Raw genomic sequence first — 24,618 nt, 5'->3', positions numbered from 1 at the left:
TAGCACCTAAATTTCAGATCTCTCTGCTCCTAGTGCAGATCCCTTTCCCACATCCCCCTGGCGGGAAAATGTTTTGAGAAAGTTAACTGTATGTGTATTTTTATGTTATGTTTTAAAAAACACCGTATTATAATCTCCTGCTGATACTTACAGAAATGATTCGCTCTTCCTAGTGTAGGGAAGAGGTAAAGTAAAGCAACTATTGGTTGGCAGTTAGTGTGCTAAAGGCTTTTCCTATGTCATCTCATTAAATCTCTCCAAATGTGCTGAGACCTGGGAATGATTAAGCCTATTCATTGATAAACTGAGGCTCAGATTGGTTGTGGACCAATCTCACTGACGCTCAGGTAGAAAGAGGTGAACTCACTTGAATGTGTCTCTTCACTCCAGCATCTACACTTTTTGTACAATCCTCAGCTGTGTACCTTAGCAGTGGAACAGTGGCATGGAGTAGAGAGCAGACTTTATCTTCTGCTGCTCTTCTTTCTCCTGCTGCATAGAGAGGTGAGAACCTCTAATCAAGCAGAAACCTCAGCTTCTGGAAGGAAGGAAATTGAGTCAAAGCACTCTGCTTCATGGGTTAAAGTTGTCATGGAAACAAAGGCTTCTCCAGCCCAAATAAGTTCACTGCATGGAAGGGAGTAAGCTGATGGTTGATTTGTTCATTTATAATACATCTGCAAGGACTGTGCAGAGACTAGACCTGGGAGCCCCTGACCTTCAGTAACTTCTAATCCAGTAGAGGAGGTGAGACACTCCCATTCAAAACTGGACATTGTAGTCTTCCCAAGAAAGGTGCAAGCAGAGTGCTTTACATCTTCAGAGAAGGAAAAGTCTGCTTCTTCTGTGCCTCAGTTTCCTTATCTGAACATAGGAACAAATAATTATCTCATAGGGTTTCTGTGAGAATTGGATAAAGTATAAGAGATTAAAGCCTTGAATTTTTTATCTGCAAAGTAGGAATATCATACTTACATGTCACACTGTTTACATGGACTCAATAAGATGGAATTATGTAACACAAAGGTACTTTGCACATGGCCGGCCAATAATAGGCACTCAGTAGGCTATTATTATTGTTGCTCAGTAGTTGTTTTTATTCCACAGAATCTTTGGCAGGGTCATCAAATGGGTGGCCTTTGCCTTCTTCCTGCCGTCTATGAAATCATCCTTTCTTGTCCTCTGTTAGTTTGCCATTGCTTCTATGCCAAATTATCTTCCTCCATCTTCAAATCCAGCAATGGCCGCCATGTACCTCTCATGTCACATCTCTCTGACCTATTCTTCTGCCTTCTCTTCCACTTTTAAGGACTCATGTGATTGGATTGGGCCCCCCCAGAGAGTCAAGTGTACTCTCCCCATATTAAGACCTCTAACTTCAATCACATCTGCAAATCCCTTTTGCCATAGAAGGTAACATATTCTTAGTTTCTGGGGATTAAGGTGTAGACATCCTTGAGGAGAAGGGGTTAGGGTATTATTTTCCCTACCATATCTTCAATGACCATGAGACACATCAAGTAATTTTTTCAGTACTTAGTGGCACAGTCTCAGGGGTTCTCTTTACCCTTGTGATTCTCTGCTATACCAGCCTTAAAGTGGTTAATCCAGAACTCGACCCTCTGACCAACCATGCGTGCTATTACGGTCCATGATTATTGAATATTACTGCACTCTAAGCCCAGTAGAAAATGTAGGTGGTTTTGATTGGAGAGGGTTGCTTGCAAAGACAGTGGATGGGATGGTGAAGCAAGTCCACAGGCCTTGGAGGCAGACAGGTCTTGCATTCAGTCCTGCCCTCTCACATGATAGCTGGTGTGACACCAGACATATTACTTAAGTTATGCAAATCTGTATTTCCTTATCTACAACACAAGGCTAATCCATGCCTTGTGGGGGCAGTTGTGAGAACTGAATGTGCCCTCTATAAACTACTCATGCCTCTCTCCTGACGTCTAGTCCATGGTGTCATTATAAATGTGATCACCAAATCATGAAATCTCTGGTAGTGAGGTCTAAGCACAACGTTTCTTGCCAGGAGTTGCAAGCTTAATTCTACTGCCAGGAGCATGGGCTTTTGATTCTGACATATCTATCTACATCTGAATCCTGGTTCTGTTACTTATTAGCTTTTTTTCATTTCAGCACTTTGGGTCTCATTTCCTTTATGAGATTAAAAACGCTGACATGGCAAGAGTGTTATCAGAAATAATAACAAAATGGAACTCCTTCTCTGTGGGTGTTGGGCATTTCACATGCTTCACCCTATGGTGGGATCTTTGTAACAATCTTTTGAGTTAATGCCATCATTCTCTGCATTTTGTAGTTGAGAGAATGGCCATCTATGCTGAAGAGATCATCGAGGAAGTTAGGTAACATGCCCCAAATTCACAACTAGGAATAGCAGAGTTGGGATGTAAACCCAGGTCTCTTCTCTCTCCAAAGCTTGGCATATAACCCACATGCTGCCTTGCCTGCCCAGTACATTGAGTGAGATGATAAATATAAAGTCTTTAGCACATTGTGGGGGCACTTAAGCACAATTTCCATCAGGTGCTCAGGTGTCACCCCATCATGTTGCACAGCCACGAGGATAAGCAGCTGCTTCACTCCCCTTCCTAGATATCCCCAGTTGGCAAAGGGCCACCACATGGTGAAATGCAAGAGGGCCGGGAGGGATGGGAGAGAAGTTGCATTATTCCTCTCTAATTCTACTTGTCTAATGGACTTGTTAAAAGCACCCTAGGTGGAAAGTGTGAGTCTTAATGGCATTTTATAAAAGTTGCTGTGATGAATTAGCACATAAAGCAAATTAAAAACAGCTTATCGCTTTTTAAATTAGGTGATGGGGCACTGTAGCATTTCTCCCAGACACGAAGATCCATTAATATCCAAAGGAGTCAGAAGCTGCCGAAATGTATCAGCTGCCTGTTTTCAGGGACCTGACAAGTCTGAAGTCAGTGTAATCCTCGAGGGGCAGATTGTCCGAGATAAATAGAGCTGGGGAGGCGCATGTTGCTGAGCCCCTTCTGTGGGGACACCTATTGCTGAAGGCAGGAGGGGGACACCTTCCCTCAGGGATTCTTGGGAATAGAACGGAGCACAGTAGATTGAATGTCTGGCCTGGTGGGGACCGCCAGGAACAGTGTCTCCTCCCCTCCCTTACACATGGGGACACAGGCGTGAGAGAAGCAGGGCTTTCAAAGTTCATCTGAAACATTTCCACAGACCTGTAGTGAGGATCTAGTTTGTGCCCAGTGCTGTACTGGACCCGGAAGATAGAGTGGGACTGTAGATATCTTTATACACAGTCCACAAGATGCCTACTAAGTGGCACAGTGGGGACCCAGATCCCCGGATTCAAGGCCAGCACATTTTTCGGAAAAACAATAACAGTAATAGTAGCTGCCATTTATTGAGCCCAGCCTGTGTCAAGCTGGTGTCCCAGTACATTCCATATATTATTTCATTTAATCCTCTCCACAATGCTTTGAAGTAGGTGGTGTTACCATAGGCCGGTTTTACAATTATGAAAACCTGACACCCAGAGAAGCTAAGTAACTTGCTTAAGATCACATGGTTAAAAAGTTGCAAACCCAGGCAGTCCGACCCTAGAGCCTGCCTTCTTGGCAACCACCTGCCAATTTCCTGATGGCTTTTCTCCCTCTGCTCCCCACACTTTACATCCAGAAGGAGCCTGGTGCTAAACCACAGGTTCAAAGACTTTTAGGATAAAAAACATTGAGACAAGAACTGAGCAGTAACGGAGCTTTGGGGATTTGGGGGTAGGGGGTAGGGGAGGGTGGTCAGCCTTGAAGGAAGGTGAAGAGATCCTGGTACTGCTAAATTGTGAGCACGGCCAGAGGACAAACAGGCTGGGAAACAGCTTACGATGAAATGTCCAAAAATGTGGATTTTGGAGCCGGACAGACCATATTCCCGATGCAGTCTCCACCAAATGCGTACATGTGACCTGGGGCTGGTGCCTTAATGTCCTAAGCTTCCTTCCCTCATCTGTAAAATGAGGATACTAATTTTTACCTTCAGGTTCTTATGATGTCAAATAAGACAACAGATACAAAGTGCCAAGCTACCCAATATGAGCATAAGTAGTGGTAGCTGTCATGGTCATCATCCTTGCCACCTTGTCACCACCTCTGACTTGGGGATGGAGGTGGGGGGTTCTGGTGGGGAACAAAGTGAAGAGCATTGCACTAGGGCTCCAGATCAGAGGACCCACACTCCAGCCTGAGGTTGCTGACCCTTGTATGCTGAGGTTAGTCTATCTCTCATCTATAAAAAGGGGATAATACTATATCCATCATACCTTCTTCATCGGAATGTATTGAGTCACAAATGAGGTAGTGTATGTGAAAATGATATGCAATCTATAGACCTCAAGACAATCCCCAGGGTCGATGATTCACTAGGAGGGCTCACAGGATTCAGCATAGTCATACTCAGGACTGAGTTATTACAGCAAGAGGATACAAAGCAAAAATCAGCAAAGGGAAAGGATTTGGGGACAAAATCCAGAGGAAACTGGGCACACGCTTCCAAGAGCCTTCTCCCAGTGGAGTCACATGGGACATGCCTAATCTCTCCAGCAACAAATTGTCCCAGCAGGTGTAAAAGTTTGTCTTCTGGGGAAGCTCATTAAAGACTCAGGGTCCAGGGTTTTTGCTGGGGGCTGATCATGTAGTCACCATCTGCCTGGCCCATACCACAATTCCAGACTAACAGAAGAAAAGCAAATGTTCCATTTAAATGTGGTTTGTACAAACAGTTTAGGCATGGTGAGCCATTCTTAATAGGAAATAGTGAGAACCTTCCCAAAATCCAATTTCCCAGATGTCAGCCAAGAGCCATCCTTGTGGGCAGGTTTTTTTAAGAATAGCAATCTCAAGCTTGCTGTGTTAACTCTTTTTTGCACAGAGTAGAATCTATAGAAAGGATTTTTATGAGTGAAAGGGAAAGGTGAGATGATAATGACAGTTCATACTTGTTGATTGTCACTATGTGCCGGGCATTGTTGTGCATGCTTTATTCTTACATGTATTACTTTATGTCACATTTCATCCATACAGTAACTTCCTGATGTGGGTACTGTTATCATTGCTGGTATGTATGAGGAATCTGAGGCCTAAGAAAGGTGAGGTAGCTTGCCTGGATAATGAGCTATATGACTGGAAAGAAATAGTAGAACCAAGAAAGGACTCTAACAGTGTGACCCTGGAGCCCATATTCTTAACCACTATACTCTAGCTGCTACAGTGTACCTGCCATGAGCTGGGAGCCTCATATGTCTTACTAATGTTCACAACAGCTCCGTGCGAATGTAGTTACTGGACTAATTTTGCATTACAAAAACCTGTGGCTCCGGAGTGCTAGTTCATTTATGTCACAGCACCCAGCCAGAGAAGTGAGGGCATCAGAAGTGGGCCCCTGCCCTCTCTCAGCCCCCTGTTGCCTGGTGGAGCTTAGCCAAAATCTTTGGTAGGGAAGATGCAGATGGTCAAGGTGGAAGTGAGTCATTCTGGGAGCTTTGACCAAAAAGCTCTCCCCTAATTCCATGACTTAGGGACAGAGTTAGTGGAAGAAGGAGCTGTGTTACAAGTAATTCAAATTTTCCTACAATATTTGAGAGCTCTACAAGCTGTCTTCAGCTCTTTTTGGTTGCCATGACAGCAGATGTGACATTTCTTTCATGAGGGGAAAAAAAAATGAAGAAAGGAAAAGAACCATTCTTGGTCCTCAGTGATCTGAGAAAAAATCTGTTCCCCAGATCTATCTAGTTTTGCTTGCATAGTGGTTACACTCCAAGGAAATTGTCAGGATGGAATCAAAGGGGAGTAAGCAGGGAGGTGGCAAAATCTGCTTCTCCTGAGAAATTGTACGCTGCATGTGTGTGGTGTTGGTTTGTGATGCGGGGAGACAGGAGGAGGCAGGCAATATAAGATTTGACACAAATTGTCAGCTACTTAAGGCAACACCTAGCTACTAAGGTCTTGGTCATCATTCCAGTTCTGTTTGCAATTCCCTCAGCCCACCAATTTATACAGGTTACAGTGCGTTTGTCTTAGCAAAGGCTCAGCATGTGTTCTTTAGTGAGAACAACATGGTACATAGAGCAAGAATTACAATTCAGAGTGATGAGTGCGATGCTGAGATAGGCTTAGCATTCTGTGCAAGCAAAAAGATTTGTCTTATTCATATAATCTTGATCTATCTCTAGACACACATGTAAACATGGGTGTAATTATGTTTTTTCATTATTGCATTTTGAGCGCTTATTCATGGCATTGAATTAACCTCTGCCACCATTCAATTTATTTTAATTTTTTTTCTGTTTTTGTGGTTTTAATTAGCATTTTCTTTTTTAAAAGATTGAATTCCAGTATAATTAACATACAGCGTTATATTAGCTTCAGGTGTACAATATAGTGAATGAACTGCAACCATTCAACTTCAGTAATGGTCTAATAGTCCAGGGAGTGGAAGTCTCACAGTCCCCAGTGGGATGACATTTAAGTTGTTACCATGTTTCCCCATTACAAAAGAAAGAGTTGTATGGACTGATACATCTGAGAGGATTTGTTCATAACACAAAATGCTTCACTCAGAAAGATGCCCATGCTTCTCTTCATGATTTCCTTCTTGTAGTGACTTTTAACATTTGATTGTAGTGGGAGGGAAAGAAATCTCAGGTACTAAACTCCCTTTGTCACATCTCCCATTATCACCTTGCCACATAGGATGGTCTCCAAGGAAAGAAGCAGTACCCCCCATTTTAGGGGTCTGGAGGCTGCCCCTGCAGCCTCCAAGGAGAAGCAGGAACTAACGTGGATTTGTGACCACAGTAGTGGGAATGTAGACTGCAATCCTGGGAGTCATTCCTGGAAGCTGGTATTGAATGGATGAAGGATTCTCAGGGCAAAAGTGGGTAATCAAAACGGTGAATTCGAAATCTGTGCTGCAGAGGTTCCTAACGATGTTCTCTCTTGTCATTTCTACAGAGCCATGTTTGACTATGACAAGAGCAAGGACAGTGGGCTGCCAAGTCAAGGACTTAGTTTTAAATATGGAGATATTCTCCATGTTATCAACGCCTCTGATGACGAGTGGTGGCAAGCCAGGAGAGTCACGCTGGAGGGGGACAGTGAGGAGATGGGGGTCATCCCCAGCAAACGGAGGTAAAAATGCCTTTTCTATTTCAGAGTGTTTGCTTTTCAGTGATCTAGAGGGTGGAAATGAGGGAATATGAAGATATGGCAAACTGTTCACAAAATAACCATTTGAGTGGGATAGTCAGTCAGCGGGGAAATTGTCAGTGGTGACAGGTGACATGAATTAAGTATTCTCATTCTTCTCATATTAGGATTTTACCAAAACTGGTGACTGTGATAAGGCACAAAGAAAGAAAAGGGATCTGCTTACACCACCTTCCTAAAACATTTACCAGCATCCACATGTTCAAGATCATCTTATTAGCATGTATGCTGACTTACACACTCCAGGTTATTCCAGAGGTTCACATTTACTTGATAACTTTACAGAACGGTCAGGTGAAAGCCCAATAAATTACAATTTACTAATCAAAGGTCCTACCTATGCATTACGTTCAAATACTGACAGGAGAAAAACTAAAAACCTTCATTCCAAATTCAGATTCTTGGGATATGAGCTGTCAAACATCTGGTGAGGTAAAGACTGGGTTTATAACTGTTACTGTTTTAGTTACTCCTGTTCCCCAGCCACCCCACAACTCCCACCTTCACTCAATCAGATACTTAGTTCTATATGTGTTTCCTAAGTGAAGACTACCATGCTCTTTCTCTTCTAAACATATCTTCCACTTTGCTTTCGAAAGGCGGGAATATACTTTGGAACAGCCAACCCCCTCATGCGCCCCCAGCAGCTTCTAGTCCTCAGGACCAGGGAGGAACTTTCCTTCCCATGAACCTCTTTTTGGCACCAAAATATTGTCCATGAAACACATTTGTCTGTATCCCAGGAAAGAGATATGGTTATGAAATTGAAGTCAGGGATAACGTTTATTCAAGGCAGTCACCAACTTTTCTCAAGCTACAGGTTTCTCAGAGGGCTTTTCTCCTGTCCAAACACCCCAAACACCTCTGTGAAGAGTCCTCAGTGAAGCTGAGCGCTCTGGTGCTGCAATCCAGCAACTGAGCTAGCACAGACTGTAGTAAGAAGATGTCACTTATACCCAAGAATCACTCTGGGGCATTGGCACCCCAGAGAAGACTGGTCCCCCGTCCTTCTCTGCATGGGGCCACACAGCCCGGGGAGGAATGTGGGGAGAGGGCAGCAGGCTGACTGTCACACAGATGCTCCCTCATGGTTAGTGGGGAGGAGTGACGAAGAAGCCGCTGCAACTCCACAGAGAACCTCCCTGCCCTCCGTGCCCCTGTGTGGGTCTCCCACCAGCGCACAGTTCTCTGGGTCTCTTTAAACCTCTGGGCTCGGGGACACCTGGGTGGCTCAGTCCATTAAGCATCTGCCTTCAGCTCGGGTCATGATCCCAGGGTCCTGGGATCGAGCCCCGTGTCAGGCTCCCAGCTCGGTGGGGAGTCTGCTTCTCCCTCTGCCTGTCGCTCCCCCTGCTTGTGTACGTTCTCTCTCTCTCTGACAAATAAATAAAATCTTTTAATAAAAAAATACAAAAAATGTAAAAACCTCTGGGCTCCACAATAGTTGCCTCACATTGCTTTGAGAGGACATTGTGAATTTGTACTATGGCTTGTAGGGTTTTCTCAAAGGGTATATATTCAAAGCAGTGACTCTCAGCACTAGTTTATATTCTGTTTTTCTATTTCCATTTACTTAAAAAAAAGAGTCAAGGCAACGTGCATTTTGGTTTGCTTCAATTCATCAGAGCTGTCTGAGCCGCTGCTCTGTAGAAGAAAGAGCTATCTTATTGAATATGGCCCCAAGGATAGAAGTGGAGTGGAGGAAGCTATGGGGGAATAGATTTCAGCTCATTTTTTTTTTAAGATTTTATTTATTTATTTGACAGAGAGAGACAGCGACAGGGGGAACACAAGCAGGGGGGGAGTTGGAGAGGGAGAAGGAAGCTCCCTGCAGAGCAGGGAACCCAATGCAGGGGTCGATCCCAGGACCCTGAGATCATGACCTGAGCCGAAGGCAGACGCTTAACGGACTTGAGCCACCCAGGCACCCTGATTTCAGCTCATTTTAAAGAAATTCTTTTACTGGTTGGAGCTGTGTAGAGATGGCATGGATTATATGGGAAGATAGTAAACCAGAACAGTGGTTTTCATAGCAAGGGAACATTATAAAAGCTTAGATGTGCCCACTCCCTCCCTCTCTGACCCTCTCCTCTGTGTGTGCATGCATGTGTATGTGTGTTTGTGTGAATGTACGTGTGCATGCGCATGCACATGCATGCACACACACACAAATATTCTAATTCAGTCCATCTGGAGTGGGTCCTGGAAATCTGTGTTTGTAAATCCCTCCGGGTGATTCTGATAATAGAAGGTCTGGTGTCAGGAAATACAATAAAAGGGATTCGAGCTTTGAATAGAGAGTTGAACTATACAATTTTTCAGGCCCTTTCCAACCCAGAGGTTCTGTGATTCTAACCAGCTTTGTCAATAGCCCTTCATTTGTTCAGTTATACCTCACTTTCCCCCCAAGGAACATTCTCAGTGCTATTCCTCTTGAGGCAATTTTCCACCTGCTGGTGGTCATTCTTAAGTTGGCTATCTTTCCTATTTTGGATAAAAACCATCTTAACAAACATACTACAGCTAGCCTGAAAAAGAAGTTTGTCTAGTGACTCTAATGTTGATATTTATTTGCATTCTATCTCATGAATGTTATAGTAGCTTCCCCCTCTGTGTGTGTATGTGTGTTTATGACTATAAATGAGTTTCTGTCAACTTTTCTCCTTAGAATATTAATCCTTTCAAAAAATGCTATTATTGTTTTATATGTTTATAAAATAACACATTTCATTGTAGGAAAGTGGGAAATTTTTGAAAAGTGTAAAAAAGAAATAAAAATCATTTATAATCCTACCCCACAAAGAGTTCTTATTGCAAGGCTTTCTCATTTTACACTACATTTAGCATCTTACAACTCTAGCTCAGAATAAGTGGGAGCTGGTACAAATATGATTTACTTTTAGACTGGGGTTAAATTTTTCAGTGTTTAATTCCTTGCTAGCCCCTTTTCTGAGTACAGTTCAGCTAGTAGAGCTGGCCTGGGAAATTCTCATAATGGATAACATCAGGGCATGACTTGACCCCTTACAAAACTGTTTCTCTATTGATGATTCCATTTAATCATCCCAATGAAATCAAGGTGGAGAGTATGAAAATTATTTCCATCCTCTTCCTTTTTTTTGAAGATGGTGAAGAAATTTTACTTAACAAAACACTCCTAGAGCATGCTAGATGCTGTTCTAAGCCCTTTACAATGAACTCATTTATTTTTTTTCTTTTTTCTTTTTTATTATGTTATGTTAATCACCATACATCATTAGTTTTTTTTTTTTAAGATTTTATTTATTTATTTTTGAGAGACAGAGGCAGAGGGAGAAGCAGGCTCCCCGCAGAGCAGGGAGCCCGATGCAGGACTCGATCCCATGACCCTGGGATCACGACCCGAGCCAAAGGCAGACGCTTAACCGACTGAGTCACCCAGGCGTCCCACATCATTAGTTTTTGATGTAGTGTTCCATGATTCATTGTTTGCGTATAACAACCAGTGCTCCACTCAGTACGTGCCCTCTTTAATACCCATCACCAGGCTAACTCATCCCCCCACCCCCCTCCCCTCTAGAACCCTCAGTTTGTTTCTCAGAGTCCATAGTCTCTCATCGTTCGTCTCCCCCTCCGATTTCCCCCCCTTCATTTTTCCCTTCCTGCTATCTTCTTCTTCTTTTTTTTTTTCTTTAACATATACTGTATTATTTGTTTCAGAGGTACAGGTCTGTGATTCAACAGTCTTACACAACTCACAGTGCTCACCATAGCACATACCCTCCCCAATGTCTATCACCCAACCACCCTATCCCTCCCACCCCCCACCACTCCAGCAACCCTCAGTTTGTTTCCTGAGATTAAGAATTCCTCATATCAATGAGATCATATGATACATGTCGTTCTCTGATTGACTTATTTCACTCTGCATAATACCCTCCAGTTCCATCCACGTCGTTGCAAATAGCAAGATTTCATTCCTTTTGATGGCTGCATATATTCCATTGTATATATATATACCACATCTTCCTTATCCATTCATCTGTCGATGGACATCTTGGCTCTTTCCATAGTTTGGCTATCATGGACATTGCTGTTATAAACATCGGGGTGCACATACCCCTTTGGATCACTACATTGGTATCTTTGGGGTAAATACCCAGTAGTGCAATTGCTGGGTCGTATGGTAGCTCTATTTTCAACTTCTTGAGGAACCTCCATACTGTTTTCCAGAGTGGCTGCACCAGCTTGCATTCCCACCAACAGTGTAGGAGGGTTCACCTTTCTCTGTATCCCCACCAACATCTGTCATTTCCTGACTTGTTAATTTTAGCCTTTCTGACTGATGTGAGGTGGTATCTCATTGAGGTTTTGATTTGGATTTCCCTGATGCCGAGCGATGTTGAGCACTTTTTCATGTGTCTGTGAACTGTTGGGACTTCATTAAGATAAAAAGCTTTTGCACAGCAAAAGAAACAGTCAACAAAACCAAAAGACAACTGACAGAATGGGAGAAGGTATTTGCAAATGACATATCAGATAAAGGGCTAATATCCAAAATCTATAAAGAACTTATTAAACTCAATACCCAAAGAACAAATGATCCAATCAAGAAATGGACAGAAGACATGAACAGACATTTTTCCAAAGAAGACATCCAAATGGCCTACAATGAACTCATTTGAACCACATTGCAACCCTTTAAGAGATGTTATATTATTATGCCCATTTTACAAATCAGGAGGTTGAGGCATAGAGGGGTTAATTAAATTGCCTGAAATTGCCCAACTAGTAAGTGGCAGAACCATGATTTGAATCCAGGCTACAGAATTGATACTCTTTTTTTTCTTTTACTTGTTTTTAATTAAGGGGGGAGAAAGAGGGAGGGGGGGAGGGACAGCAGGAGAGGGAGAGAAAGAATCTTAAGCAGGCTCCACACCCAGCACGGAGCCTGACATGGGGCTCCATCTCATAACCCTGAGATCATGACCTGAGCCAAAATCAAGAGTTGGATGTTTAGGGATGCCTGGGTGGCTCAGTAGTTAAGCATCTGCCTTCAGCTCAGGTCATGATCCCAGGGTCCTGGGATAGAGTCCCACATCAGGCTCCCTGCTCAGTGGGGAGCCTGCTTCTCCTTCTGCCTGCCTCTACTCCCCCTGCTCATTCTCTCTCTCTCTCTCTCTCTCTCTCTCTCATTCTGAAAATAAATAAATAAAATCTTAAAAAAAAAAAAAAAAAGGAACTGGATGCTTAACCGACTGAGCCACCCAGACACCCCAACGGAATTGATACTCTCAACTTATATTCAATCCTTCCTGCCCGAGTTACAAAAATAAGACTTGACAAAATTTAAATGAGCAAGCATTGTTTTGGCAGTGTCTGTGTGCCAAGCACTGTCATTGGGTCACTGGAGCCCAACTGGAATCACATGCTTATGGGACTAAACATGTGACTAAGGCACAGCCACACTGTGATTAGGTTAATGGGGGCTCTTTGTAAATAAAGGTACTATCCTAGTCAGCTTGGGCTGTCATCACAAAATACCGTAGACTGGGTGTTTTAACAACAGACATCCATCTCTCAGAGTTCTGAAGGGCTAGAGAGTCCAAATTCAAGGCACTGGTCATTTGGGTTCCCTTACTGGAAGGGCCCTCTTCCTGGTTCATGGAGAGCTTTCTTGCTGTACCCTCACACGGCTGAAAGAGAGATCATTTCTCATGCCTCTTCTTATAAGGACACTAATCCCATTCATGAGGGCCAACACATTCAGTCCATAGCAGGGGTCAAGGGTGGTGAAAGGACAGCAGATAGAGGGATGAATTCCATCTGATGGTAGCACCAACCATGTAAGTGCCAAGTGCTTTCAAATACACAACTTCATTTCATCTTCACAAAAGCCTCAAAGGGAAACTGACGGTCCAGGAAGTCAAGTAACTTGCCTGAGGATGCACAACCAACCACTGGCTGACCCCAAGTCTCTCTGATGGCAAGACCACATGGCTTTCCACTATACCAAGAGTATACTAGAATTGTCAATTAGGAGTTCTTAATATGTAGCAGACACTGGGCTAAACAATTTTGTATTACCTTATTTAACATTCATTGTAATTTTCTGAAGCCTATGTCAGTACTCTAAGTTTACCAACATAAATCCTGAGGTCCTAAAAGGTTGAATGAACTGCCCTAAGTCACAGAGCCAACAAGTGGCAGATGCAGGATTCAAACAAGTCTGGGTTTGCAAAGCCTGGCCTCTTAGCATAGAATCACTGTTTCCTGAGACTACGTAGTTTTTGTGAGTGGCCAGGATATGATTTGTTCCACAGTCTTTTAATCTGAATCTTTATTCATTGCCCCATAGTGATGGTCACCTGGGCTCTCAGATGACAGGTTTGTAGCTAGCATTGCATTAAGGTTTACTCACCTAACCTTCACAGAGAGCTTGCGGCCAGTCACATGGATGGCATTTCCATCCTCGTAGAGCATGGGCACAGGAATACCCAGCACCAAATGATGCTCCCACCATCCAGTGCTCCAAGCCTGACCTCATTATGTGTTTGGCCAGGACCTGAAAATGCCAGATGGGGAATGGGTGAGAGGGCAGAGGAAGACAGTTGGACTCATTGAAGCATGACCATTTGGTACTCCCTGGAGATGCTAGCTGTCAGAAGTGATTGCACAGATTTTGCCATCCAGTTTACATTTTCAGTATTTTGGTCAGTGACCAAACTAGGGTGGAGAGGATTATTTCTGCTTAAACAATCTAATTAATTGCTTGCCTCTTGAGTGTGAGAGAAGTAAGGCAGTACTTCTCATTTCGATTCAGTCTTTCTATACAGGTGGCCCACCATTTCCTTAGGTAAAGCTTTAATATCATCTATTTCTGCCAAAGGAGTCTTACTTAGTAACATAATTAGAGAAAGTGATGCTAAACTTGACGTAAATTCTTACCAAGTGAAAAAGTAATGAATTGGTAAATAATTTTTTATTAAAAACACTGTTTGAGGGTAAGTCACTTAACTCTTGAGCCTCAATTTTCACATCCAGGCCCACAATGCTCCTTGAGGGTTTATTCATGCATTCGTTCATTCATTTGTTCATTTATTCAACAAAGATTCATTAAGCACCTACTATATGCCCAGCTCCATCTTAAGTCCTGGATCGTTGTGCAGTTATGGATAATATAGGCAGAGTGCTTAGTACAACATCAAATACCTTGTACACATTCAAATAATGGGTGTTTTCCTTTCTTCATATTTGAGCTTTTAGTGCTTGAAAGAACACACCATTATTTAGAGCCCTATTTCCCAACCCTACCTCTCATTTGAGCAATAAATCATCCACCTGCATCCCAAGAAGCAAGAGAGGAAGGGGCTGAGGTAGGTAGGAGAAAACGTAAGCCATAGCCACCTACCACTGAGAGAGGGAATCAATGTGGGCCTCTGTGTTGGCAAAGCAAAACTATGATGGGGCTACAGTGAATACAAAAAGACTGCCAAGAAGAGAAATTAATTCAATATTTATGATATAATTCAATATTTATAGTGCTGCATATAGTCATTTAACTAACCTAAATTTCAGTATTAAAATTTATTCTAAATTTTAAAGCCCAGCGGTGCCTGGCTGGCTCAGTCTGTTAAGCATCTGACTCTTGATTTCAGCTCAGGTCATGATGTCAGGGTCATGAGATGAAGTCCTGCATTGGGCTCCACACCGGATGTGGAACCTGCTTAGGATTCTCTCTCTCTTCCTCTCCCCTCTGCCCCTCTCCCCTCTCCGCAGTTCTCACACTCTTAAAAAAATTTTTTTAAAACCCAGCCTGTTATGGTATGGTGTTATGTAAGTGATTATACACTTGCATTTGGTTATGGTTTATTTAATTCAGGACATTTGGGATATGGGGATGCAATGAAGAAGGTTGGTTATCATTTGTGAAAAACTTAATGCAGATTTCTGAAGAACTGTATTGGCCCTAAAACTGTGTATGACTCATCCAAAATCTCATTTGTGTTGAAAATTCCCATTGCAGAAGAGAGACGAGGAAGATCCTGAATGCTATTTCCCAAGCTGAGTAGATGTGAACAGACACTCAAGTTAGCTTTTAGCAGATATGTGTTCAGGCCCTGTTTCTACCACTTTTTATTTTATTTTATTTTATTTTAGGGATTCACAGATCTACCACTTTTTAAACTTGGCAAGTTTCATGTCTCAGCTTTCCCAGCCATAAAATGGGGTCAATAATACCTACATCATTTGGTTATTGTGAGAACCAAATAAGAGGCTATAAATGTAAAGGAATTTTTCAATAATAATTTTATGTTAAAACTTGAGCCAACACTTTTATTATCATCATTATCATTAATGAAACGTCCAACCCCAAGAGAAAGCAAAACTTTCCAACTTCCTTCATGAGTGAGCCAAAACCATGCCACCTACAGTAACATTTTAAAAATTGTGGATTTTTTTCTATTGCCTGTTTGAAGATTAATGAACCATAGCAAATAATAGGCGCACGTGTGTGTGTGTGTGTGTCTATCTGACTTAACATTCTTTAAAACCCTCTTAAGATCTAAGCAATGAATCACTAAAGATAACCTAATAGGGACATTTCTTAAGAAATCTGAAAAGGGTGAGCTTGGGAACTAGGGGGTAAAAATTAGAATGCTCTGTCCAAACAGTTAGAATCCTGACTTGAGCCTAGTATATGTTTGGAGCCCTGTGAGTTCTGTGGGTGCGTAGAATTTTTTGCATAGCCTGATCAAATAACCATGGATCCTCTGCCTGTCATTTTGGCATCATCTAATGTACTAGTGTTTCCCATAATTATCCTGGTTAATGCAAAGAAGCCAGGATAAAGTCAGGGCCAGAACAGTTTTAGAAGGATCCGAAGAGATGAATATGAATTAACATTTGCACTTGGATTAAAACCGAGAAAAGCTGAAGTTGCTCAGAACAGGCATTTTCTGAGTGAGCATCTTTCCACTTGGCAGCTTACCTTTCCTGAAGTCTTCCTTGTGCTCTTCCAAACTGTTGTATGCAGAAACTCTCAGTGGAACATATTGCTTTAATATCTGAGGTTAGATATGAAAATTTTTGTTCAGCTGTTTGCACTCAAATATTCTCCTCTCACACTGAAATATATTCTGAAACTGTTTCTGTAACTATAGAAACCCCGATCTGCACCGTGTTTCAACTGGGAACACAAAAGAGCTCTCAGTTAAAAAGCAATATGTTGTTAATTACTGATCTATGAATAGCTTAGATTTTTATAAACCATTAATTTCTGTAGATTCGGGGTTTTTCTTCTCTCTCTCTTTTCTTTCCCCATTTTTGAAATTAGAGTTGGCCATATTTAAACAGTCAAGTCAAAACAACTCATGGAAGATTATTTGAGTTCACAGTGGTTTATTGAGGATTTGCTGCAGGATGCTGCAGAGTGACATGTGGGTTTGCCCTCAAGGAACATACCGCTTTGTATGTGCTCTGGGAAAACAAACACAAGGAAATGAGATAATACCAACATGAAGATACAAATAAGTACTGTAGTGTCTTAAAGGAAGGAGTGATCATGTCTAACTGGAGAGGCTCAAACAAACAAAAAAACAAGGAGATACTTAGCTTCTCTTTACCTCCTCTTTAACCGCATCCTTCGAAGAGGCACAAGTCTTACCAATTTTACTTTACTACTGTTTCTCAAACCCTTTCCTTCCTTCCACCTCATTATCATTTCTTGCCTGGATTGTGGCAATGACTTCTTAACAGGCCTCCTGCTTCCCACTGTCCCTTCTCTCCTCCAGCCTATCCTCCTCTGCCACGGTCATTTATTCTATGCTCATCTGTTTGAGCACTTCTCTGCTTTATATCCTCTCGTAACTCATGAGGATTCCCCAAGGAAAAAGCCTAAGTCCTTAGTGTGGATGGATATCTTTTATAAGGAGGCCCCACCACCTCACTGTCTCACATCCCCTCCTGTATATTCCCTATACCAGAATCTTCCCACAATCTTTAGCTTGCTTATATCCTTGGGTCATGGTATGTGTCATTGCTCCTGTCTGGGAAATTCTCCCTGGACTTTTCCTGGTGACAAGCTCTTTCTCGTCTTTCAAGTTTCACATAAATTGATACCTCCTCTAAGAAGCTCACCCCAATGCTTTCTATCCCTCCTTCTCACCCTTCAGTGAGATAGATGCCTCCTCTATCCCTCCTTCTTCCCCCCCTCCCCTGCCCCATTGCTGTCAACAGTCTTACCGTGCAACATTATCAGTCTCTTTATGTCTTTGTTCCTACCGGGTGCACATTCCTGGATGTTTATTGCAGTCATGCTTTTTAATTTTTTTTCTTTGTTCCCCAGCTCCTTGCTTGATACATGGTAGGCACTCGATGAGTGTTTGATGAATGAATGAAGTGTCAGGTACAATGATGAAATCTGCAGAGATGACAGGAGAACAGCACTGGGGAAAAGGAAAAAATTCAAGATTACCTATAACATATTTGGTTTTGAGGTGAAGGTAAATACCCTTGTGTTTCTAAAGGGAAGGGAAGAAAAAGGAAACCAAAAGAGTAGGAGAGATGAGGTGTGCAGAGGGGAGCAGAGAAGAAGAAAGAAGTTTATTTAGTCTTCACTTTAGGTGTTCATCTCTGTGGATTGTGATTTCTTTTAATAGATTTTTGATTGATTTATTCAGGCATTTAAGTAACAAATAGTTTTTCTCCCTCTTTGTTTCTTCCAATCACTGTGACTCTCAGTACCCATCACACAGAAGTTTCAAGGGATGTGTTAGCCTCTTAGAGACAAAATACCAAGACTTTTTTTTACCAAACAAAGGAACGGGAATTCTTTAGAACACATTGTATTTGAGCTGTAGGATATGAAGAGGTATTCTTTATTTAGTAAGAAACTTACTCATAAATGCCTTGCCATGCGATCAGCTCTTTATTTTCAATTTTCTTTAGGGTGGAAAGAAAGGAGCGTGCCCGGTTGAAGACAGTGAAGTTTAATGCGAAACCTGGAGTGATTGATTCAAAAGGGGTAGGTACAAAATAATTGAAATATTAAGTTCTCTCAGCTGCCATGGGTTTAACTATAATTAACATTTAGGCTTTCAGTAGCAAAGAAATTATGGAGCTGCCAGACAGTAGAGTACTATTATAAGTGTACTGCTGAAAGTAATAATGTATTCTCTGATGAAGTAGATGTGTGGTAAATATATTAAATACTGGGGCTAAAGCTGACAGTGGTCTGTGGAAATGATCTGTTGATGAAGGTGATGTAGTGATTACACTGAAGAAGAAAAAGATAGTTTAGTGTTTTCATTTCTTTAATTTTTTCTTTTAAAATAAATGTTCAAAAGGATGGATTTCATAAAAGATACCTACCTGCTCTTCACAAATATGTGTAGTCTATTACGTATTATAAAGCTAAGACAGTGGTCCTGGAAATATATATATATATGGATCATCTAAGTGAATACATGGATTGTTGTGACAGACATAGAAGAGAATTAACAAGTGAAATTGAATCACCAAAATTAAAGTATTATGTGCACATGTATCTATTTTAATAACAGCTTTAACAAGATAAAATTCACATACCATACAATTCACTAATTTAAAGTATACCATCCAGAGGTTTTTAGTATATTTAGTTAGACAACCATCCGTACAATCAGTTTGAGAACATTTGATCACCCCATAAAGAAACCCTGTAGCTGTCACTTCCCATTGCCCCCCGACCTCACCCCCACCCTCCACCCTACCCAGCCCTAAGCAACTACTAATCTATTTTGCCTACAGATTTGCCTATTCTGGATATTTTATATAAATGGAATTATATACTATGTGGACTTTTGTGTCTGCTCCTTTCACTTCACATAATGTTCTCATGCACAGATATTGTGGCATGTATAAGTACTTTATTTCTTTTCCTTGCCAAATAATATACCATTGTAAGGATACATCTCATTTAATTTATCCATTTATCAGTTGATAGACATCTGGGTTCTTTCCACTCTTTGGCTATTATGGATAATGCTGCAGTGAACATTTGTGTATACATTTTTGTGTGGACAAGTGTTCTTACTTCCACTGGGTGTATACCTAGGAGTAGAATTTCTGGGTCTTATGATAACTCTATGTTTAATGTTTTGAGGAACTTCCAGACTGTTTTTCCAAGGTGGTTGTACTTGTTTATATTCCCACCATCAGTGTATGAGGGCTCCAGTGTCTCCACATTCTCACCAACACTTGTTATATGTCTTTCTGCTTTTTTGGTCTGAAGTGGTATCTCATTGTATTTGCAATTTGCATTCCCCTAATGACTATTGGTGTTGAGCATTTTTTCATGGGTTACTTGGCCATTTCTATACCCTCTTTGGAGAAATGTCTATTCAGATGATTTGCTCATTTTTAAATTGGGCTTTTTTGTTGTTGTTGAGTTGTAGAAATTCTTTGTATATTCTGGAAATCAATCTCATCAAATGTATGCTTTCTGATTATTTCCTCTCATTCTGTAGGTTGTCTTTTTACTCTCTTGCTAGTGTCCCTTTGTGCACAAAAGTTTTTAATTTTGATAAAGTCCAATTTACCTATTTTTTCTTTTGTTACTTGTGTTTTTGGTGTCATATAAAAGACACCATTACCTAATCCAAGGTCATGAAGATTTACATCCATATATTCTTCTAAGAATTTTATAGTTTTAGCTCTTACATTTAGGTGTTTGATCCATTTTGAGTTAGTTTTTTGTATATGATAGGAGGTAGGATTCCAATTTCTCCTTTTTTTTACATGTGAATTATCTTTTCAGTTTCATTTTTGTTTTGTTCATTTCAAGTGTATAGAAATGTAATTAGTTTACATATCAATCATATCCTCCTACCTTGCTGAACCTATTTATTAGTTCTGATAAATTTTTTTGGTAGATTCCTTAGCACTTTCTACATATAAGGTCATCATGTGTGAAAAGAGAGTTTTATTTCTTTCTTTTCAATCTGGATGACTTTTATTTCTTTGTCATGCCTGATTGCCCTGGCTAGAACCTCCCGATCAATATTGGATAGAAGTGGCAAGGGCAGCCATCCTTGCCTTGTTGCTGACCTTAAGGGGAAAGCATTCACTCTTTCTCCATTAAGTATGATGTCAGCTGTGGCTTGTGCAGCTTTTAAAATCTATTTGTAAGTGATAAAACAAGTCTCTCATTGCTGTACTGTAAAATACTGCCCCCTACCTACCCTTCTTTCTTCCTATGCTCTTTTTCTTCATTTCCTTTCCTTTATCTTTCTGTCCTAACAATTCTGGCTTGTGAGCATCACACAGAACCTCAGGTTATGGTCAATAGATGTCACCATGAAAAACAAAAAGAAGAAAGGCTATCATTTCTCAGGACTTTTGAGCCCAAATCACAACACTGCCGCTTCATATTTTGAAGTAGAAGTGTCACAGGGCGGCCCAATCAATGACATAACATTTACTTTACCCTAAAACATTTGGGTGAAACAGGAATTTATTTAAACATAAGGTGTCCCTCTTAAAAAAAAAAAAGTGAGGGTATGTGTCATCATGCATGGAGTCCTTTCAAATAAATACTATTTATAAACAAGAGAGCAAGATTTTTCACTCCTTCTTAGTGAGAATTTAAGGATAGAGCTCCTCTTTGTTCCATATATATAGTTGAATATATATCAGAGAATTTTTGTTGAATACCTACTATGTGCCAGACACAGGGCTAGAACTTGTGAAAGATGCAAAGTATAACAAAGGCCCCTCTCTTCAAGAGCTTATAACATCTATGAGAGCTCCGATGTCTTTTTGATAAGGCTAAGACATGTGCATTAGGCTTTTTAATCATATTGTCAAATACTATTAGGTAATGCCAAAAAACAGAATATAAATTCTAGGACTTAAATGACTATTGAAGGGGAACCAGTGACCATGTGGAAAGGGAAACCCTGGACCAACAGTCATGAGGGTCAAGTAACTTGGGTTCTAGTTTGAGTTCATTATTAAGTCACCACTGCTCTTTGGGCCTCATTGGCAAAATAGTAGCTTTGAACTACATCCAGGATGTCAGGCAAGTTTCACTTCCTATATGGTGGATTGATCGTGATTATGGATTGATAGTTTCTTGTGGATTGATAATTTCTACCTGGAATATTTTGTTGAAAATTATTCTGAGACCATGTATGACCTCAGCAGGAGGAAAAAAAACTGCCATGATTGAATATTCATCCCTAGCACAACATTGAGAATTGTTCTCTTTTTGAAGTCCATAGGTTCAATGATTTTTAAGATGCCTTCCAGCAGTAATTCTCCATGAGCCTATGAATTAAGAAATAATAAATCAAAGTTTTCCAAATCCCCATGAGAACAGTACATCGATGAGAAGACTCTTGCCCAAGGTAGAAAGTAAAAGACGATTAAGAGAAAGTGTGCTGAAGAAAGAGAGAGACCCACTATGGGGAGAGCTGAGAAGTTGGGTCAGGAAAAGCCACTCACCTTGAGCCAAGGACACGGACTATAGAACTTAGTTATTGTCACAAAAGCCTTAGTCTGGGACCTAGGGATAAACTCAACATAAACTGAAGAAGAAGGGGCATCTGGATGGCTCCGTCAGTTAAGTGTCTGCCTTCTACTCAGGGTCCTGGGATCAAGCCCCACATCGGGCTTCCTGCTCAGCGGGGAGCCTACTTCTCCCTCTCCCTCTGCCACTCTCCCTGCTTGTGATCTCTCTCTCTCTCTCAATAAATAAATAAAATCTTTAAAAAAAAAACTGAAGAAGAAAACTACTTGGAATGAGAAAGAGAAGGGGATATTTGAAAGGACCCTATCATTAGCTGGCATTTACACATTGTGAAACATGAGTTCAAAGGGAAGCCATGGTTGCTGCCCTGGAGAAGCTTAAAGTCAGTTCACATGGATAAAGCAGGTTGTGGCAATGGCCTTAATAGAAATATGTATAAGAGCTATGAGAATTCAAATTAATGGGTATAGGAATGGCCAGAGAGCACTTCATAGAAGGACTTAGACTTTGATTGACTTATCAGTGCTTGAGTTATTTTTCCAGAACTATCCATTGATTTAAAAATACTGAATGCTGTGAAACAGCAGGTATTGTGCTAGGTGATTTGTAGGACAACAAAGTAAAAAGTACAGCCTGCTTAATTAAAAAGGCAAGGCATTTGCAACGACGTGGATGGAACTGGAGGGTATTATGTTGAGTGAAATAAGTCAAACAGAGAAAGACATGTATCATATGATCTCACTGATATGAGGAATTCTTAATTGCAGGAAACAAACTGAGGGTTGCTGGAGTGGGGGGTGGGGTGGGAGGGATGGGGTGGCTGGGTGGTAGACACTGGGGAGGGTATGTGCTCTGGTAAGTGCTGTGAATTGTGCAAGACTGTTGAATCTCAGATCTGTACCTCTGAAACAAATAATGCAATATATGTTAAGAAAAAAAAAGAAGAAGAAGAAGAAGGTAGCGGGAGGGGAAGAATGAAGCGGGGGAAATCGGAGGGGTAGACGAACCATGAGAGACGATGGACTCTGAAAAACAAACAGGGTTCTGGAGGGGAGGGGGGTGGGAGGATGGGTTAGCCTGGTGGTGGGTATTGAGGAGGGCACATTCTGCATGGAGCACTGGGTGTTATGCACAAACAATGAATCATGGAACACTTCATCTAAAACTAATGATGTAATGTATGGGGATTAACATAACAATAAATAAATAAATAAATAAATAAATAAATAAATAAATAAATAAATAAATAAAAAAGGCAAGGTCTCTTATTTCAAGGAGCTCACAAAGAGAAATATAAGAAAGCTGGCAATACAGTATCGCTGATGATTCTCAGAAATTTAGGGAATTAACGGTCTTTATTTGAAGTATCTGGAGACTGTGCCTCAAGAAGATGAGCTAGTTTACCTAAGATCACACAGCTAACAGGTACAAGTGTCAGGTTTGCATTCAGAACATTTTGATAGCAGAATGTCCATTTCTTCACACTATATTTTTTTGGAAGTCAGAATGACAGTTACTAATCATGCCTTGGGTAAGAGAGAAAGCTTCCAAAAGAAGGTGGTACTCGAACGAGATCTTGAAGTCTGAGTAGGAGTGTGCCACACATAGAATACAGCATGAACATGAAGGTGGAAACTGTAGGCATGTTAAAGTGAGGCCAAGCAGATCAGGGACACCAGATGGATGGTGTGGTTGGTGTAGTGGTAGATGTGGCAAATGGGGCTGACCAGGAAGGTCCGGAAGGTCAGGCAGCTTGTATGGAAAGCCTGGTTTGAGCGGGAAGCTCACTGAATTTTGAGAACATCCAGGAAGAAATCGGAGGCTCTCCATTGAAAGTGCTCATTTGCTACAAATGAAGTGCCCAGGCTTTCAGTCCACTCCGTGTGCCTGCACAAAGTTTGTGTCTACACATGCAAAGACAAGTGGACAATTGTGTCAGTAACCCGCATCATTCCAGCCTACCCAGACCCCTAAGCTAACAAAGTGGCCATCTGTTTGGATGGGTCTCCTTGAGAACTATCTCAGTTTCCCAGATCCCAATGCAGGCAGGCTTCCCTGAGAATGTCAGTTAAATTCCTAATGAGTCTCTACTCAAACTAGCCTCTGGTAAAAACTTAATCACTCCCTTACTTTCTTTCATTGGTCTTTTAACTTTTTTCATCAATTTCATAATCAGCCACTCTGTTACTTATTAAGACATTTAGGAAATAATATGATCTTCACAATCAAGCTGTTCTCCATTGAAAAATCAATGATTATTTAGTGATTTATGCTTAATTTTGTTTCATTTTATTTAAAAATTTCTATAATTTAAGGAAGGGAATTATATATTTGAAAGAGTATCAATAGCCTTACTAAATGCCAGCCATGTGCAATGTGTGTCTCCTTTGCGCTGCAAATCCTTTCCAAAGTAAAGGAGGTTGTAAGTAAATAAGTAGTGCTATTTAGTCACAGGCTGGTACAAAACAGAGATGATAGATGTTATTCCAGTAGTAAAAATGTCCATTGCAAAAACTCAGCTCATGTAATCTTTTAATCACCCCAACAAAATGTGAAGGGAAATCATTTGTTCCCTTTTTACAGATTTAAAGAAACCCAAGGTTGGGACGCCTGGGTGGTTCAGTCAGTTAAGCCTCTGACTCGGTTTCAGCTCAAATCATGATCTCGGGGTTGTGAGATCAAGATCGAGCCCTGTATTGGGCTCCATGCTCAGCACAGACTCTGCCTGAGATTCTTTCTGCCCACCCCCCGCCTCTCCTTCTCCCTCTGCAACTCTCCCCTGCTCACATGCACTCGCTCTCTGTCTCTCTCTCTCTCAAATAAATAAATAAATAAATAAATAAATAAATAAATAAA

At 41.2% G+C, this 24,618-nt stretch overlaps 1 protein-coding gene across 2 annotated transcripts in view; it reads left to right on the top strand.

Annotated features, from left to right (window-relative positions):
• The window catches only part of LOC118004277 (disks large homolog 2), a 776,050-nt gene that overhangs the window by 699,557 nt on the left and 51,875 nt on the right, over positions 1-24,618 (top strand). For both annotated transcript variants that reach the window (XM_034995569.1, XM_034995568.1), the window contains exons 2-3: positions 7,017-7,193; positions 18,201-18,276. In XM_034995569.1, coding sequence (XP_034851460.1) covers positions 7,017-7,193; positions 18,201-18,276 — 253 coding nt within the window. The remainder of the gene's footprint in view (positions 1-7,016; positions 7,194-18,200; positions 18,277-24,618) is intronic.

The sequence above is a fragment of the Mirounga leonina genome, unplaced genomic scaffold (assembly GCF_011800145.1).
Source record: "Mirounga leonina isolate KUSES-001 unplaced genomic scaffold, KU_Mleo_1.0 Mir_92, whole genome shotgun sequence".
Classification (NCBI taxonomy): domain Eukaryota; kingdom Metazoa; phylum Chordata; class Mammalia; order Carnivora; family Phocidae; genus Mirounga; species Mirounga leonina.
Note: the sequence above shows the minus strand (reverse complement) of the source record. Positions and strands in the feature narration are given on the sequence as shown.